The 19,789-nt window shown below is 48.4% G+C and overlaps 1 protein-coding gene across 5 annotated transcripts in view; it reads right to left on the reverse strand.

Annotated features, from left to right (window-relative positions):
* nfyc (nuclear transcription factor Y, gamma) overlaps positions 1 to 19,789 on the reverse strand; it is a 28,791-nt gene that overhangs the window by 8,694 nt on the left and 308 nt on the right. For 2 of the 5 annotated variants that reach the window (XM_048229501.1, XM_048229499.1), the window contains exons 2-5: positions 5,045 to 5,151; positions 4,373 to 4,441; positions 2,592 to 2,705; positions 641 to 736 (exon numbers count right to left, since the gene is read on the reverse strand). In XM_048229501.1, the coding sequence (XP_048085458.1) occupies positions 641 to 736; positions 2,592 to 2,705; positions 4,373 to 4,441; positions 5,045 to 5,143 (378 nt within the window). In that variant the 5' untranslated portion in view covers positions 5,144 to 5,151. Of the gene's footprint in view, positions 1 to 640; positions 737 to 2,591; positions 2,706 to 4,372; positions 4,445 to 5,044; positions 5,152 to 14,128; positions 14,968 to 19,789 lie in introns of those variants that run through there. The other 3 variants (XM_048229500.1, XM_048229497.1, XM_048229498.1) reach the window with 2 other exon arrangements.

The following is a 19,789-nucleotide window of genomic DNA, read 5'->3' on the forward strand; positions in this document are numbered from 1 at the left end:
AACGTAGTGGCAGTTACCGTGGCAACCACAGGCTCCTCTGCCAGTGTGATACCTTGGCTGATGTCACAGACTGGTTTGACTATGAGGTCAGCATCGAAAAGAGAAGACAAATAAAAACAGACACACACACACACACACACACACACACACACACACACACAGACACACACACGTTGCTTTTTCTAAAGGTTTACAGCTCGCTGATGTTTAGGGGAAGCTGGACGCTGCAAACATCCGACTGAAAGCCCTAAGCCCGACCCCCAGCTTCCAGTCAAGGATGTTTACAGCGCCGCACGGCTGCCTGCTCCACAGTCCTCTTCCTCCTCCTCCTCTTCCTCGATGATGAAGAGCAGGAGAGCCGCTTCGCCCAAAGGACCCTGCGGCCCCGCAGCGAACCAGGAGTGATGCTGATCTGACGTGACGACGTGTCTGAGACCACGGCTGAGGCTCCAGCAGCCTCTCCTCCTGCTCTCCAAATATGCCCAACTACTGTCTGAGTGTGTGCGTGTGTGTGCGTGTGTGTGCACGTGTGTGCGTGCATGTGTGTGCGTGTGTGCATGTGTGTGCGTGTGTGTGCACGTGTGTGCGTGCATGTGTGTGTGCGTGTCTGTCTCTGTGCATGTGCAAGTGTCCCGCCCACCTGTCGTTTAGGCGGCTTCAGGTCATCTCTGGGCACGATGTCGATGAGGAAGTCAAACTGGTCGAACTTGGTGATCGCCATGGCGATATCATTCCTCTGTGAACAAACAGGACAAAAAGAAGAAGTTTTGGCCAGGAAATGAAAGACTGCATTCAAATAGGACAGTTTGACAGCAGCTGACTGCCAAGTTGTGACATGGGTCACCCATACATTAACACACAAAAGGACACAGAATACAGGGCGCCATTTAAATCCATTAAATATCAAATGTGCATCCCTGTCAGTGTGTGTGAGAAGAAGTCGTTGGTGTCCCAGACCTACCATCCAGAGAGCCGTTGGCTGTTGTTTGTGCCATTTCTGTTGACTATGTGCATATGTTTTGCATAGTATTTCCCAACCAGATGACTCATGAGGGTTGTGAAAAACACCCCCCCCCCCCCTGCTACACGCACACTTTTAAAACACAAACACGCTTTTCAAGTGATCATCCATACAGTGGCACTACAAAGAGACATTTGTGCGCACGCAGACACAAACACTCCTGTATTGGTGCCTGTTGAGCAAGCTGGCAGAGAGGCAATAATATCGAGCCCTGAGAGCGGGGGTGTTGAGTTGAGCTCATGGCCCAGTGGCCGTGCTTGTGCCAGGGCCTGATGAGGCTGCTGGCTCCCCTGTGGGGGTTTCCACACACTGGCTATTGGTTCCTGTCGACCACCCACGGCTAGCCCACCGCCCCGCTACACAGGAGAACTATTTTTAGCCGTAGTGATTAATATTTGGAGACAAGGGTGGGTCGGTCATGACCGCAGTGGTTCTATTGATGAGCGTTGTCGTGGCGACAGTGATCGGCGTCATTGTGCGAACAATAGGGTGTGGCACGCGCACGCGCACGCACACGCACACGCACACGCACACACACTATAGCTTTTGATTTGTAGATCTGCACAAACTGAACAAATATTTGTATACTTAAACTCTATTGTTTATTGTCATTATTCACCATTATTCTTCACTAGCCGTTTTAGAGATGAATAAACAATACAAATTAGCTTGAAAGGGATAGTTAGTCTGACGATATTGTCCTGCAGTGTGTGTTTGTGGAGCAGATCTAATGTGCCCCAGCGTGGCTTTGCTCAGAGAGATGTCAAAGAGTGCAGTGAAAGGCGGCTAAGTGCTTTCTCACTCGAGCAGATCGGAGACCTTTGTCAGGACCAACATGTGTGTTCGTGTGTGTTTATGAGTATGGTGTGTGTTTGCCCCTGCTGCTCTGTCTCAAATCAGCTCAGACAAACACATACACACAAATAATAATAATAATAATAATAATAATAATAATAATAAGCACACACTTGCACACATATGCGCACAACACAGACACAAATAATCATACACCCTCTTTCCCTCCCTCTTTCTTTCTTTGTCTTTCTTCAGGGTGGTCTGCAGCTCTAGCCTAGAGCCTCGGCGGAACGCTTCCAGAATGTCATTCCGGGATCCGAGCTGCTCTGCCGACGCTCCGGGACAGGAGCAGGCAAAATGGGATGGTGGAAAAGTGGGTCACTGGTACTGCACTTTTGGATGCAAGTCGAGCAGAGGGGATACGTGTGCGCGCACACACACACACAAACAGAGCGTGCAGGAATTAAGCGGATAGACCCCCGGGGAGTGAAGTGTAAGGATCTGACATATGGAGGAGCACTGGCTCTGCCGGTCCTTGCCTACTAGTGTGTTGCTGTGTGTTCTACTCGTCAGTGTGTAAGTGAGTACAGGGTTGTGCACGTCTGTCTGTCTGTCTGTGTGCACGCTCACACAAACAAGACATACAGAGTATGATGGTCAATAGTCACAGAACAAACATAGGGGAACCACTCAAAATCATGTGGCATGGCATGAATGGTTGCACGAGACCTCAGGAGGTCAGAGGTGAAAGGGCGAGGGGTCAGAGGTCACTCACTTGTAGGGTGCGCCTCTTGTTGTCCTCGGTGTGGATCCAGGCTCTGAGGGTGAGCTCTGTGATGAAGATCTGGGCAGCTTTGGCAAACAGAACTGGAGCCTCTGCACTAATCATCTGAGGGAACACACACACACACACACACACACGTTAACAACAAATCTAGATAAAAGGGTAAAAGCTAAAATCACCATCACATACAATACCCTCAAACCTTAACACACACTTAACCACAGATAAACATTAACACACACTGAAATACTGAACAACAGAGGGGTTGGGGTGCGGTGGTGCAGTGGTGGGGTTGGGGTGCGGTGGTGGGGTTGGGGTGCGGTGGTGCGGTGGTGGGGTTGGGGTGCGGTGGTGCGGTGGTGGGGTTGGGGTGCGGTGGTGGGGTTGGGGTTGGGGTGCGGTGGTGGGGTTGGGGTTGGGGTGGTGCGGTGGTGCAGTGGTGCTCCAATGCAGGGTCTGCTTCTTCCCTCCTCTCTCCACCACTCTTCTCCCTAGCTTTTTTTCTTGAGCTCTTAATTGCCTTGGCATTTCAGGATGAGTTAACCTCTTGGCCACATAAGCTGCGCGTTATTTTAGGCCGACACCGCGCTGAACTATTTCACCCATGCAGACACACCCACGGTAACACACACATACAGCATGACTTGTAGGAAGTCCGTGCTGTACGCCGTTTTAAGGCCACTATCTTGCAGAGTCGACCACGCCGTAATCTTAAAACGCATTGTCTTCATCCACTTCCCCACTAAGCATTAAATGGCAAAAGTCGCAAATGGTTCAGTTGCAAATGAAGCCCAGTGATGTGCAGTCTCCTGCTATTTGATATTATTTGGGCCAATTCATAGTTCTAAAGATACATCTACACGCTGCATTTCATAAGCTCTGAACAAAAGATGACTGTGTCTGTATGAAGGAGCTCTTGAAACTGGTGGATCTGAGGGTGGCCCCAGTCCCTGGCATGATTGGCGGGGGGTCAGACGTCCTCCTGGGTGCCTGCAGGAGAACTCTTCACTGGGGGATTAGCCCAGTCTTACAGAGCGCTGGCTTCGTCCCAACAACCCCACTGGTCTCAATTCAATACACCCCCTCACCGCAATGAAGCACTGGCCGGTAGCTACTTACATGGCTTTTTTTTTTTTTTTAAATCAAACACCCTGAACATTCCGTCTCTGTTGTGAAACTCTTGAAGTTCGAGTGCAGCCTGAAGAAGACCATCCGTCGTGCCTTAGCTAGTGCTGAGGCCAACATGCTGTGCTGCTCTCTGAGGGCTTAACTGTGATGAAACTGCAGCTGTTCATTCAGCTTGGCTAGCCAAGCAATGATGTAAATGAGCAACAGTACAAAAAAAAAAAAAAAAAAAAAAAAAAAAAAGTCAGATGTCAAGTTCATCCCACTCTAGTAAGTACTCGAGCGTCACGCTATAGAAACGATATCAACACTTCTGCCCTGTCCACCTCAATAAAAGATCAAATCAACGGATGACTCCGTAAGAAAAATAGTTAAGAGGATGTTCATCTCAGTTTATCAGTCATATCACAACTTCCACTTCTCTCTGAGGCACTTGGAATAGGTGTGAGGTGGAACTGAACGAGGTGGCTGTACGAGGTGAGGTGAGGTCAGGTCAGGTCAGGTCTGTGGTGGCAAGGTCTCTCTGGCTGCTGGCTGAGACGGGTTGTTCTAGCAGACTCTGGTCGCTGGTTGGGGGGGTTTGTGTGTGTGTGTGTGTGTGTGTGTGTGTGTGTGTGTGTGTGTGTGTGTGTGTGTGTGTGTGTTACCTTCACATCCTCATCCAGTTTCATGATTTTTTTAATGCGGGCCAATGGAAGCTCCTGCACGCGAAAATCCTTCTGGAACAAAAGGGAGCGCGGTGTTAGGGGGAGGGTTGGCAGTGTGTGTGTGTGTGTGTGTGTGTGTGTGGGTGAGAGAGAGAGTGAATCTCTCTGTGTTGCATGCGTGTTGATGAACTTAACAATGTCTGAAGGATAACTATCTGTGGCATTTCTCTCTCTTTGTGTGTGTGTGTGTGTGTGTGTGTGTGTGTGAGGGTGAGAGAGAGAGTGAATCTCTCTGTGTTGCATGCGTGTTGATGAACTTAACAATGTCTGAAGGATAACTATCTGTGGCATTTCTCTCTCTTTCTCTTTGTATGTGTGTGTGTGTGTGTGTGTGTGTGTGTGTGTGTGTGTGTGTGCCTAGCAGCTGCCCTGCCAGCTTTCACTTGTCATCAGCATCAACAGTCCCGCACTGTCTAGCACTGAGATGTGTGTCTCCAGGGGTGTTATTTTTGATGGTGCAGGCGTGCAGCACTCTATTTTCTCACTCTGCACTTAGCTTGGATAACCTACAATTTTAGGTGTGTATGGGTGGGTTGGATCATTGAGCTGCAGTTCAAATAAGTGACCACACTTAAAGTTGGAATAGTGTCTGTGTCTAGGGGTATTACGTACCACAGTGAGGTTCCTGATCTCCTCCATGACTCGGGGCCAGAAGGACTGCAGGCTCTGTTGGGCATCGCTGCCACCTGCTCCGAAGGAGTCTGCAGACATGACCGCTTCTGGAAGGGAGAGAGAGAGAGAGAGAGAGAGAGAGAGAGAGAGAGAGAGAGAGAGAGAGAGAGAGAGAGAGAGAGAGAGAGAGAGAGAGAGAGAGAGAGAGAGAGAGAGAGAGAGAGAGAGAGAGAGAGAGAGAGGACAGAAAAACCAAAATCATTACCCTCATGTTCACAAGGAAGTAAAAGTAGACCGAGACAGACGCCCACATTCTGTTAGACAACCATAAGCCCTCCGCAAACGTCCCGACAGAGACAACCCACAGTCGGACGCAGACCGTCGCAGACCAACGACCTCCGCGTCGTCCACAGCGGCGCCACGTCATCTAAGCCCCAGCTGAGTCAAGCCCCACAGATCAGATCCTCGGCCGTCGGTCAAGCTGTCTCTCAGCTCACCGACCGAGGGCCCTCAGACGAAGAGGGACTCACCACTGACTCACCGACACCACCTGACCACACACACACTCACACACACACACACACACACTAGCTGCACTCATTCACAGAGCCTCAACTGCCAAACATACAAAGATGCAAATGCGGCGGAATGGACACAGTATAAATGACCGTGAATGGGGGCAGCGCTTTTGGTTTGGAGGTATTCTGAGGAAACTGGCCTTAGGAGCAGGTAAATATAGCCTACTCTAGGCCATAACGGCCCACGGTGATACAAACTAATTCAGTGCTCTGAACATTTCCCTGGAAGCTTCTCCATCTCCCAGAGTTTTCATTTTAGGAAATACATCCATGGGCTCTTATGGGCTTGGTGTGCCTGGAGCTGAGGGTGATTTGTGTGTGTGTGTGTGTGTGTGCGTCTTTGTACTGGTGAACAGGGAGCTCTGGTGTTCAGCTGTGCCGGGCAGGGGGAAGGAATGCTCTACAGAGAATCTTTGGAAATGCCAAACTCCTCAGCTGCATCTGTGCGCATACGTGTGTGTGTGTGTGTGTGTGTGTGTGTGTGTGAGAGAGTGTGAGTGTGAGTGAGTGCCCTGGAGCGAGGACACATCTGCAACCCCAACAGCAGTCCAAACATTCACTTATGGAGCTGTGAGCTGATGCAACAACACACTGGCTGCACTCCCGTCAAACACGCAGGGCATGTACTCACTCTCCCTCACCCCCAACATCTACACACACACACACACACACACGGGAGGGTGAAACACAGGCAGAGTAAGACCAGATTAAAGAGAGAGGGAGAGGGTAGAGAGGAAAAAGATAAACAGATGGAAAAAAGAATGCTAAACAAAATGTGAGGGGAGGGAGAGATGGAGTGATAAAAGGGAAGCGAGTTGAAAGTGGAGCTGGCAGGTTACTATGGCATGAGAGGAATTCTGCTGCCAGTGCTGGTCTGCCTCTTGAAGATGTAGGAAACACTCCCAACATGTGTGTGTGTGTGTGTGTGTGTGTGTGGCCCCTCCCTCATCTTCCTCTCCTTCTCCCCAAATCAGTGCCCCCTCCAAACCTCCCTCTCATCCCTCCTGTGCCTAGTCTGTATTTTGTCTCTCTCTCTCTCTCTCTCTCTCTCTCTCTCTCTCTCTCTCTCTCTCTCTCTCATTACACCCACTGTTCCTCATCTCTCGCTCTCTTTCTCGGGCCCCATTTTTCATTGTTCTTAAACGCTTGTTCCATCCATCTGACTGGTCTTCTCCTCCACACTTTTTTTAATGCTTGTCCTCATTAGCAGCTGAACCCACCATCGACCCTCCTGCCGGCAGCCGTGCACCGGTCTGCCAGACGCGACGACACCCCTCCATCCCTGCGCTGCCCGTGGAATACATATGGGCCGTGTGCATCCATAGAGCATGTGTTTATGGGAGTGTATTCGATACAAGCCCTGCGGACTATGCACAATGAGCTTATAGCCTTGTGTGTGTAATTGTATAGGCCTACAGGAAACGTTGCTGGACTATGAGTCACTCCTACAGCTTTCTGTACACCTTTGCATGTGTGTCTGAATGCGTTTGTGCATTCAAGGCTGTTTGTGCATCGGGGTGTGTGTGTGTGTGTGTGTGTGTGTGTGTGTGTGTGTGTGTGTGTGTGTGTGTGTGTGTGTGTGTGTGTGTGTGTGTGTGTATATAGAGGAAGGAGCTGGGTGCTGGGAGTCAGAATGGGCAGCGTTGTTGTAGAGTCGAGTCCAGACTGCTGGGTCTCCGCTTCCTCATCTATTATCCAATAACGACACACAACGCCAGAGGGTGGCAAGAGGAGAGGACTCGGTCAATGCCGCAGTCAGTCGAACACACACACAGCGTGAGAAAGAGCAAACCTAAGAGAGCGAGGGGGGAAATCTAAAAGAGGATCTGAGCAATTCTCACCAAGTTGTTCGGTGCTAAAGCTTTGATGCGTCTTCACATTTTACACCCAATCAGCACTCGTTTCATTCTCCAAGTATCAGTATTAGACCCTAAAAAAAAATCTCCCTCCCGCTTGCTCTCTGACACACACACACACACACACATAAAATCAATCAATCAATCAAAAACCAGGCCTAGAAATGGATCCATATCGGGCGATTAAACACAGCAGTGGAAGCTGGGGATACTGTCCACTTTCATTACCCAGGCTGCCTGTAGTCGAGCGGAAGAGTGAGTGACTGTCTGAACCAGCAATCAATGCAGCTCCGAAGAGGAGCAGGATGGGATTTGGAGTTTTCTGACGGGGAGGTGCGGGAGATCTGCACTGTCAGTCAAAGCTCAGAGGATTTCTGAATGAACCAGAAATAACCCTCCCAGCGTAGCGAGGGGGACAGAACAAGAGGCGTGAGTCAGATGTCGTTTCTCTTGCTGCTTTAACAAGACGGCCTTTACAGCCATCTGCATCATGCTCTTATCTTGTGACAGATTTCTGCAGGACATCTGCTCTCTCTGTGTGTGTGTGTGTGTAAGTGTAAGTGTGTGTGTGCGCGTGTGAGAGAGAGAGAGAGAAAAAAAGAGAGCGAGGGAGAGATTGTGCGGTTACCCCAGCTTGCGTGGCATGTTCCCTAATGGCGGCAAGATAAGGAATGATAATTAGTCGATTCACTTAACACCATTACAGAAAACTATCTAGCTAATTGCCAGGGCAACAGCGTGACTACTGGCATGACCCTGGGATACGCAGCAGAAATTAGAGGAGAGAGAACTCCAGATGCAAGAAGAAGGGATGAATACTGAGAGGATGAGAAGAGACAGAATAGAACACACAACAGAAAGATGAGGGGAACAGAGAAAGGAGAGGGGTAGAAAAAAGGGAGAGGGTATTTACTTCACCAAATGGTTTCTGGTGCTCTTAAACAAATAGCTTCAATTCTACACAAATAGGGCAAAGATTCAAGTGTAGAGCATCAAGGCCCAAACTCTTCTGCCCTTTTTGTCCTGCATTTTAGACCTGCATGACCTTTGCGACCTTTGAGGAGTCAAGGTGAGACTGCGACATAGGCGCCCCTAGTGGTGATAAACCTCTTCTGCGTCACCTCTGGGTTCCGAGGCCCACTGCGGTTGCCCTTCAGCAAGCCGGCCGGTTCAGGGAGGGAGAGGTGTCAAGTTTCGCCCCCACCCTGCCACCCCGCCATCTGCACACACCCAGCCAGTCCTCCTCCTCCTCTGGCTCTTCCTCCTGCAGCTTAGTGACAGTCTGTGCAGCCAGCAGCAGCTGATTCAGCACAAGCTCTGGCCCACACCAATGCTACGCCTGCTGCAAGCGCTGCTGCAGCTACCGCTGCACCGGAGATGCTAAAGCCTCATTTATGCTCAACGTTAAAAAAACGGATGTGGAAGGGGCCTACGTCCGTTCTCTGCGTTTATTTCGCTCATTCACTTCAAGCTTATGAATATGGTCTAAATGGATCAACATATGAAACAATCGTATCTATTTACATATGAAAAGGGAGCATAAACAAGGCTTAACTCGCAGAGCCGTGCACTCCATAGAGAGAGAGAGAGAGAGAGAGAGAGAGAGATATATAGAGAGAGAGAGAGAGAGAGAGAGAGAGAGAGAGAGAGAGAGAGAGAGAGAGAGAGAGAGAGAGAGAGAGAGAGAGAGAGAGAGAGAGAGAGAGAGAGAGAGAGAGAGAGAGAGAGAGAGAGAGAGAGGTAAAACAGGCTTGACGGAAGCAGCTGTGCTGTGACGTGCAAGGCGGTGAGAGAGAGATGTCCATCACAGAGGCACTGGCTGCCCTTCCGATCACTAGAATCTAATGCTTCTGCTTCAGATGGGGAGAGAACCAGTGGGGTCACAAGGAAGGGGTGCACAAAAAATGGGAAAAAAAAGTCAGTTGACCTCAGCGATGACCCAAACCTCAAAGAAGTGCTGCCATACATGGTGCATTCATTCAGCGTTGCTCCAGCACTCCCAATGTCTGCACTGACATGATGCTCACCGAATCCTCTTCATGTGAGTGAAATCAACCAAGTGCACAAGTACAGCAATTTGCTAGTGTTGTACATTCTGTTCCACAGTGTCCAACGTGGCCAGAAATGGGCAGAGATCCAATCTCTGGCCATAGCTCCAAAACCATAGCCCGTATGGTGCTCACACAACCGCAGCAAAACTGTAGACGACATTGTAACAACATGGAAATGGGATCCATTTGCAAGCCAAATGGGCAAGTCTATGCTCTACTGCTTTTAGTTTTAGGTGGCTGAAAGGCTTCCTTATAAACGTATGAAACATTAACAGTCTGGAAATGCAATCTGCTTATAGTGGATATCTAATTAGTTTGTTTATTGCGCCTGGTTCCTTTGTGGATAACTCGTACTAGTCTAGCTTATGGACCCTTTCGAGAGAGTTCCATTATCAGCATCATAGTTGGCCCCACAAGACTTCCTTTTTAACATTCCATATGTTATCTTAATGCAGAGGAAGTAGATTGGGGCCCAAATAGAACGTTCAAGCATTGTTTTTGTTTTTATTGTTGAAAGGATCTATACATTTTAACCCTGAGTTGCCCAGTCATTCAGCTGGACTCCAGAAATAGGCTAACATGAAGGCTTCCGTCTCGCCTCAGAGCTTATAGCGAAGCTGTGGACGCACCCTCGGTGGCTGGCCAGAGGCTTTGAAGACTGGCTGGGCTGGGGTCTCGTGAGGGTTTCACAGGGAGAGTTAGGGGCGCTGGGGCTAATGTGATTACACGTCAGCGTGAGACTCAGCCGCCTGGTGCTGGGAGGGCAGGAATGGGCTCTTGGACGGCCGGGTCCATTCAGTGAGCGGAGCCCCTCCAGGCACCAGACCATCAGCATAAGCATCAAGTCATGAGAAGCATCAAAAGTCATGAGAAGCATCAAAAGTCATGAGGAGCCCAAAGCCTTTCCATTACGCTCTCCTTCACGTTCCACCCATGTCCCATGCAGTGTGTGTGTGTGTCTCTGAGTGTGTGTGTTTGTGTGTGTGTGTGTGAGTGTGTGTCTGTCTGTGAGTGTGAGTGTGTGTGTGAGTGTGTGAGTGTGTGAGTGTGTGAGTGTGTGAGTGAGAGTGTGTGAGTGAGAGTGTGTGAGTGAGAGTGTGTGAGTGAGAGTGTGTGAGTGAGAGTGTGTGAGTGAGAGTGTGTGAGTGAGAGTGTGTGAGTGAGAGTGTGTGAGTGAGAGTGTGTGAGTGTGTGTGAGTGTGCTGCAACCTCTCTCAAGGCCTACTTTAGGCCACACATTAATTGATAAAGGAGGTCAGAGAGAGGAGAACACATAACTGAGCACTGAGCAGAGCTAAAGAAACTCAGTAACACCACCCCACCCCCCACATTCACCATCCGTTTGGTCCCTCCATTTCTCTACTGCCTGCCCTTCTCCTCGATGATGGAGGGACAGAAAGCTGATGAGCGCAGATATGAAGGAGGAACGAAACCTCATCTGATATCTGAGCTCAAAAGGGGGGAGGGGAAAAGGGGGGAGGGGAAAAAAAAAAAAAAAGAGAGGGAAAAAAAAAAAAAAAAAAAAAAGACTCAATCGTTCAGTTTTCACATGGGGAGTGCGAGGTCAGCAATGGTATGGAGAAGGGGAGGGAATGTGAGGGAGAGAAAAATGAAAAAGGGAGAGGCGAGGGGGAGAAAGACTGGGAACGTGAGGAGAAGGAGAAGGAGAAAGAAAGAATGCTCTTTCACTGTAAATAGGGTTAGCTGCCATTGAGATGATCTAGAAACAAAAGCAACAAAGGAAAACTAAATCTTCAAAATGACATAAGAAAATTATAACTATATATATTAACAACCTGGGCAAGGTAAACCCAATAAAATCACACTTATCAAAAGCCACATTGACTGTATTGTGTGTGTGTGTGTGTGTGTGCGTGTAACATGTAGGCCCGGTTCTGTTAGGGTTCATTTGGTTGACTTCTGCTCCATGCGCCCTGAAGCCTCCGGTTCATTGCCTCCAAGTCTCTGGCAGCGAGCAAAACCAGCCTCTCCGGCAAAACATCCAATGACCCACCAAACCGACAAATACGGCAGAACTAACTTGAGCATCCTCTCCAGCCGACCAAACACGCAAACACACACACACACACACACACACACACACAAACACAGTGACATGTCCTCAAGTGTCTTTCTGGTGGGTCAGATTTTCTTAAGAGTGATGTCGTAGCACCCAGCTTGGCTCGCATACCATGGAGATGAAAAGGTCATATGGCATAGCCCAAGCAAATCAAGCCTTACCTCCGTACACTTTTTTAGTTTAATCAGTATTCATGTAGAGCTCACGGAAAATGCAAATGGAAACACACACACACACACGCAACCAAGTAAATGATCTACAGACACCAAAAAAAAGAGGACTCTAACCACTGAGGGCAATGCATTACTAATTAGCTAGCTGTATAACTTTCTCTCGTCCTACACCAGGTCCAAATGTGAGGACAGAATGGAGAAGTGGGGGGCGATGAGGTCAGCATGGGACAGATCAGAGGAGAACCGTTTCTGCTGTTGCTCCCGCCTCTCAAACTTTGCCCTTGGCTCTGCCTAAAAGCCACTCCAGGAAGCAGTCACTGATCGCTCAAGGTCATTCAACAGAGGAGAGAGAGAGAGAGAGAGAGAGAGAGAGAGAGAGAGAGAGAGAGAGAGAGAGAGAGAGAGAGAGAGAGAGAGAGAGAGAGAGAGAGTGTGTGTGTGTGTGTGTGAGAGAGAGGGAGAGAGGAGGGCTGTGAAATAGAGAGGGGGAGGGAGGAGGAAGGAGTGGGAGTGGGGGTAGAGAGTGAGTGAGAACACAAACAAGCATTGGGGGGGAGGAGGAGGACAGGTTTTTCAACTTTCACTGCGGCGCCAGGCAATCCTGCCGGCATCCGGACTCTTTCTCCGGGAGTCACTAAATCATCTCCTCCCACCGCTACAGCTTCAGCTCCGGCTCTTCCTTCCCGCTCCCGTCCACTCGCCGCTCGGGGAGGGATGCTTCACCCTCCCTGTCGCTCTTCTCTCTGCTGATGGATCGACTGCGGAAGCCGGCTCACATTCCATTGACCTTCATCCAGCGCTAGGCCACGGCCGAGCTACGACGGCAGGCGTAGAGCTGAGCTAAGCTACGCTAAAAGCTAACGCTACCCTACCTGTGCAGCAGTGCTTGGCAGCACCTGAGTGTGCACTCACCTTCACACAGCATGGCGACGCTTACCCCAAAACAAAACACCAAAGTCAGCGGTCAGAGAGAGGACAAGGGGGGAAAAGGACAAGTAAACACACACAAGCACACACATACGTACGTACATGTGTGTGTACACACACACACACACTGCGATGAGCGCACACATACACAGAGCCTACAGTACGGTCACCTTCAAGTGCGCAGCTGAGAGTACATACGCCAGTGCTTGCATTCAACTATGCGTGTGTGTGTGTGTGTTCATTGACTTTCTCCCCCTCCTCCTCCTCATTTACAGTGCAGCGTGGAGCTGAGAATGGTATTCAAATCTCATGCAAACAGCCACGCTCTCTGGGATTTGGCAGCTAGTGGCTCCCCTCCGACGCTATTTTTAGCTGCTTGCTCGCTCACTCCCCAATGGGAGCCCACGGTCACAGGCACCAATGGAAACTTTCAATTAAGGGAAGAGGGAGAGAGGGGGGCAACGTGGGACACCGGCCATGCAGCCAGGCTCCTTAAAGGGACACAGGTGGATACGAGGGGTCAGGAGAGGGGTTTGGGGGGGGGGGGTTTGAGGCTATCAGATGCTCTGAGAGCCCGGGCAAGACTGCAGCCTCCTGGGACCGGCCCCTTTGAGTCGGGCTGAGCACGGCTGCCATGCTGGGGCCCCTGCTCTGCATCACTGTCGGCCGAGTGTAAACAGTGGAGCGAGAGTAAGGGGGACGGACAAGGGCGAGCAGCGCGGCCCGTAGAGGTTCCGCGTCGGCGCACTGGCCGGCCGGTACGGTCAGGGCTCGCGGGTTCTATGCGCGCAGGTTAGAAACACACCGCAGAACCACCGCAAAAAAATACTCACAGATGCCACCATCAACTGATTCCCAGGTTGGGGCAAAGTCAAAATCACAAGCCAAGACAGAGAGCTCTACATTGTATGTATACACAATCATACACTCACACACACAATGAAGGACAGTCCACATCCAGCAAACACTCCAATCAGCATGAGATGGCTTTCAGGTGTGGGCTGAGAAGCCCTTATGGCAACACAGTCCAGAACTGCATACACACACACACACAAGCTTGTTTACACTCGCTGTCAGCACCTCAGCGCCAGCATAGCTCACCAAGGACACAGAGAGATCAAGCAAGCCTGCTGATGTCCTGCACAGATACAGACACACACACACACACACACACACACACACATACACACACACACACACAAAACAAAGAGCAGCACTCAGATTTCCAGCAAGGGGAAAAGTAGGAAACAAGAGGAGAAGGGGACGAGAGAGAAAGCATCCCATTTCTGACTAAGGGGGAGGGGGGTCACAGCAAAAGTATACAGAAAGATGAGCAAGAGAGGCACAGCTGTGTGTGTGTGTGTGTGTGTGTGTGTGTGTGTGTGTGTGTGTGTGTGTGGGGGGGTCGATCACACTTACCCTGTGCCCTTCATGTCAGAGGAGGAATAGGAGGCTTGAGCTGTAGAAGTCCCTTTGAGTGGCGCAAGAGCGAGGGATGGGAGGGACACACCGATAGCAAATGAGAGAGTGAGAGAAGAAAAGAAAAGAAAGAGAAAGAGGGAGCCTCCAGCTTGTGCCTCCTCAAGCGACTCATCCCACCAGCAGCCAAAAACAGAGTGGGGAACTTGAGTCGACTTTCCACTTTCAAACGAAGACCCGAGTCCAGAGACAACAAGAGGACGACCACCTATCTGCCTCTACTCCTCCTGCCTCCTCCTGCCTCTACTCCTCCTGCCTCTCTTTGCATGTCCTCCCCTCACCCTTGTGCTATCACATCTCCTCTGCTCTGCTCCCCCTTCCTGGTTTAGGCACACACACACACACACACACACACACACACACACACACAGCCCCTCTTTGTTCCTCTGAGTGTGAGTGTGTGTGAGTGAGTGAGTGCGCCTGCACGTCTCCCCTTTGGCGGCACTGATAGATGAGACATCCGTCTGCCCCGGCGAGTCCAGCGTTTGCCTTTCATCTGACCCTGCTCTGCCTTGGACAACAGCGGGAAGGCACCGAGTGGAGAGAGACAAAGTGCGAGAGAAGGAGAGAAAGAGAGGGAGAGTCAGAAAGAGTCAGAGAGAGAGAGAGAGGAGAGGAGAGTGAGATGGAGAGGGGAAAAAAAGAGCAAGTGGAAAGGCAGCTCCGGCAACAATCACTCGAGTCCCAGACAAAAATCTGCCTGCTCGCCTGCTTGCTTTCCCTTTAACACTCCTAAGTAATCAATCTAGCCTGCTACACGATACTCGCAGCACTACCTCCCCCCTCCACCCCTTTTACATTCCCGCCTTTCTCTATGCCTGCTCCAATCACAGTACACAGCCCTCTGACGCCATTGGCTAAACCCACCTCTATCGCAGATGACACAGCCCCCCCCTCCTCCCTTGTTTTCAACCCCACCCCCTTCAGCAGACAGCCAACTTCCTGTTTTAAGTTACCTTGAGCTGCAAGATAGGGGTCAGGGGGAGAGAGAGAGAGAGCAAGGGAGAGAAAGAGGAAGAAACAAAGAAAAAAAAGCAGAAGAGCTTAGCAGCTATAGTTGGAGAAGGGGGGTGGGGGGTGCTGAGGAAGAGAAGTAAAAGAAAGAGGGAAGTGTCCCCTAATCTCTGCATTGTCTCTCTGAAGCTACAGTAGCTTCTCTCTCTCTCTCTCTCTCTCTCTCGGGGCTGGCTGGCTGCTCTGTAACAACTGTGCCCTGCTTATTTACAATGTCAAAGTAAATGTCTTTGGAGCCCCCCCCTGCCTACAGCCGAGTGGCTAGCGCAGCGGTGATGCACGAGCATGGGCTGGCCCTGATTGGGCGTGGGGGCTGTCAGTGGGACTGCCGCATGTTGCAGTGGCATGATTTAAAGTGGAAAGACGCGAAAATCGGTGTGTGTGGTGAGCCAAGGGCCTTGTACGTACGTGTGTGTGCAGGCATGCGTGCGCGTGAGCCAGCTTTACTGTTATCCCTCAATTCTTCATTGCCTTCCACTCTCACTCTCTCTCTTTCCTTCTCCCTCTCTCCGTCTGCTTCTTTTACACAACCATTCATTACTCTCATCATTCACAACACAAATGAAAATCTGAAACCAGGCAAAACATCTCGGGGGGGTACGACTGCCAAAAACGGTGAATCACCACCCAAGCTTTCATCTCCCCGAGTGTGTGACACAACCTCCTGTGATGTTCCCATAATTAGTCAGGGGTTTATGCTTTAGTCTTCCCAGAGCCCCTTGGCTGGTGCACATTCACACAGAGCAATAGATGACACTGCCACCAAGGTGAACCAAGGTACACAAGAGAGGTGGAAGCCATGAGGTAAGCAAAAAAGCTATATTGAATGTCAATGTTTCCCCTTCATAGAAAACTCTAGTAACAGTGCCCATTTAGACATCATTATTCAGACTGATACATTTAACAGTTCTTAATATTACTGACAATCGCATGTATTATTAGATTCCCTTCAATCACCTCTATCCCACTACAGATCTAGAGATCTAAGCAAAGGTCTCCATTGCACATGTAACCTGACCTGGCCGCCACTCAGCTAGCGCCATCAGCCAATTTCCTACCCATACTGCTTTGCCCCATGGCAGAAGCATTCCACCTGAGCGATACTCATGAAGCCAGCGGAGAAGATATTTGGTGCCATTGGCGCGTTTTCAGGTGCAACAGAGTTGTTAGAATGGTCATGTTACTTTGACCCTGACCACACAACACATGAAGGTACTGTATAAGCTCACGTAACCAGCCCAGGTTAATAAATGACAGACAATCCCCTCAGGGTTACCAACGCAAACAGCATGGGAAGTATAGGAACAAGCACTATTGTCACAACTAACTAACTAAAAAAAAACCTTTTCATTCCTATATACAAACATATTTATAATTAAAAAAAGAAAAATATACATGCAGGGCAATTTCAACTTCAGGTATACTCCGAACTACAGCAGCTGGAAATAAAAAGGAGGGAATGGGTGAGTAAACGAGGGGAGAAAAAAGCTACAGTATGCCCTGCAGGCAATCTGTGTCTACAGATGAGGCAAAGTGGAAGGAGATAGAGAGAGACAAAGCCTCTCAGCTGAATGAGTTGCTTTTAGCAGAGTGGTGGTTTTCAGAGAGGGTTAGCAGAATAACCTGGAGCTTATCGCTCATGTTACTGCAAGTCCCCAGTGTACAGAGAGAGAGAGAGAGAGAGAGAGAGAGAGAGAGAGAGAGAGAGAGAGAGAGAGAGAGAGAGAGAGAGAGAGAGAGAAAGAAAGAAAGAAAGAGCAAGAGAGATAGAGGAGAAGAGGAAGATATGGTGAGAGTCAAGAGTGAGAGGAGAGAGAGAGAGAGAGAGAGAGAGAGAAAGAGAGAGAAAGAAAGAAAGAGCAAGAGAGATAGAGGAGAAGAGGAAGATATGGTGAGAGTCAAGAGAGAGAGGGAGAGAGAGAGAGAGAGAGAGAGAAAGAGAGAGAAAGAAAGAAAGAAAGAGAGAGAGAGAGAGAGAGAGAGAGAAAGAAAGAAAGAAAGAAAGAGCAAGAGAGATAGAGGAGAAGAGGAAGATATGGTGAGAGTCAAGAGAGAGGGAGAGAGAGAGAGAGAGAGAGAGAGAGAAAGAGAGAGAAAGAAAGAAAGAGCAAGAGAGATAGAGGAGAAGAGGAAGATATGGTGAGAGTCAAGAGTGAGAGGGAGGGTAGGAAAGAGCAAGTGAACAAGTGAAACCATAGGGCAAAATGATCCCTCTTTCTATTTCTGTGTCCCAGGTAGGATGGTTTGGTTGGTTAATGATTATGACAAAAAACACAACGTACGTCAGCAGCTGGGATGTCAAGGCCTGTTTCTCTCAACTGCCTACACACTATAACTCAGTGACAAGAAGCAAGGTTAACAGCAGCCAGATCTTCATGGGACATTTTGACGTGTGTAAAGTAGCCTAACTAAACACCCAAAGAATACATCTTTCTTTCATATGTCTAGCCCAGGTCAGATGTTTCCAGTTGCCCACCAAAAAATATCCAATCTAAGAAGTTTATGACAAACCACTTTAGGTAGGTCCATCAAGTTTAATATACCTCACATTCACAATAGACTTCCAGAGCCAGATTACACCCCCTTAAATATTTCCCCAGCAACACAGAAAAGGAACCATAGAAAAATACTGTATCTTTGACACAACATTAAGTTATGTCAATTATGGTCGAGATTTGGTCGAGAATCCATTCTAACCTACATTTTGAGAACTACAGCAAAATACTCAACCTGCACTTGGTATTTAATGCTTCTTTGCACTTCTGGTTGGATGTCAAATGCATTTCATTGGCTCTGTACCTGTACTCTGTACCTGCTAAATGACAAAGTTGGATTTAATCTAAACTAGTGCCACAGCCACACCTCTCACTCTTTTTCCATGAAAGGAGTAAACCAAAAGGGATCAATGATTTTAGAGCGTAGTGCTCGAGAATCTTTGGTTATGAGTACTACTGTAAACATTACCATACCTGCACTCAGGTAATCACAGCAAAGACATCAAGCCTGAGTAAATAGCTATATCAATCAATATAATTTCAATCATTTTCGTAGTTAATGTACATGTTGAATTAGCCCGCCTTAGTGGCTAGAAAAAAAGCGTACTTTCTATTGCAAAACTTGACACAAACACAAATTAAACCATTAAAATATGCAGTTTGATCAGTCGGTGTAGATGCAGGTCCGTGCTTTAATTTACTACAGTTCATGAGGAGTTAAAGCAATGCATTTTGTACGTCACGGTCACATAAGCAACGCATCTTGAACGTGTTAAGCTGTGTTAGGTCCTAAACATTTTTATATATTTTGCTTACTAGCTTATCATTTTGTCACAACGTTACGATGTTGTCATGTTGCCTTTACAGATTTTGACGTTTGCCAGCTAACGTCAGCTGATGCACAAAACAAATATTGTCATTAACTTATCCAGGATTTAATTCGCAGCCTGACTTTATTGAGCCCGATAAACCCAAAACAAAATTGCAAACATTTACCTTACATGACCACCACATTTACCTTACATGAGCCACCAACGTCACACTATTCGGGTAATCAATTAGAAACGACATTGAATTACGTGGTTACATTACATGCCTGGTAACTTCAGTCATTTCCGAAATTTCACTTCAAATGATCAGTTACTTCAAGATAATATGAAACTCCTGGCTGCAGGTGGTTTGTAAAATCTAACGTTATTAGCCCATCGCCTTACCTAAGTTGCACCTGTGTTTTGTTAAGTTACTTGGCTAAAGCTAGCTAGTGATTATCTATTAGTCTTCAGACAATCCGAGAATGTAAGAATGTAAGTGTAGTTAATTTCGCTGACACATAATCAATGGCAATAATATAATTTGTTCAGGTTAAGTTAGATGTTTTTTGCTTGGTCAGAAATTAGCCAAGATTAGGTCATAAGATTAATAGTTCACCGGGTTGCTGGCTAGCCGGCTTACTAACAAAGAGACGTGTTAAGTAAAGCGGAATACCTTATAGTTAGCGTTAGCTTTGTGGTCCCCAAACGTTTCGTTAACGTTAGATAGTCTTAGCTAAGTTATAACTGCATAAATACAGTCTTGCTGTGCAATGCGTTACACATACAAAGACGTTATTTTCGGTCATCCTGCTATATCAATTAAAAGAATGGGAAATTCGCATTGCAATGACCAAATGATAGTGTTTCTTCTTTTTAACAAGCTAGAAGATGATTGCTAACGTTAGACTCCTAGCTTTAGAATCAAAGGAATAGGCCGGTGATCGAGGGTGACAACAACTGGCTGGAAACTCAGGCCGCATTATCTGTACTTCACATTAAAACAAGGACTTGGGCGATAATCACATGAAAGTTCCCTTAAAACCTTTGTAAATATGTGGAATGGCACCCTAACCAATAAAGACTAAGTTTGGATCTGTCCTTCAGACCAATCAAACCTCGGACTAGATTCCACCAATCAAGGTTTCTACGAGTTCATGTAGTTTTGAAACTGACGCCATTCGGGCTCCACCAATTCCGGATCTCAACAGGGAATACACTGCCTCGAAGAGCCAACATGGCGGACAATGTATTACAGTATCTCGCCGCCTCTATTCCCTACC

Source organism: Alosa alosa, chromosome 20 (assembly GCF_017589495.1).
Source record: "Alosa alosa isolate M-15738 ecotype Scorff River chromosome 20, AALO_Geno_1.1, whole genome shotgun sequence".
NCBI lineage: Eukaryota > Metazoa > Chordata > Actinopteri > Clupeiformes > Clupeidae > Alosa > Alosa alosa.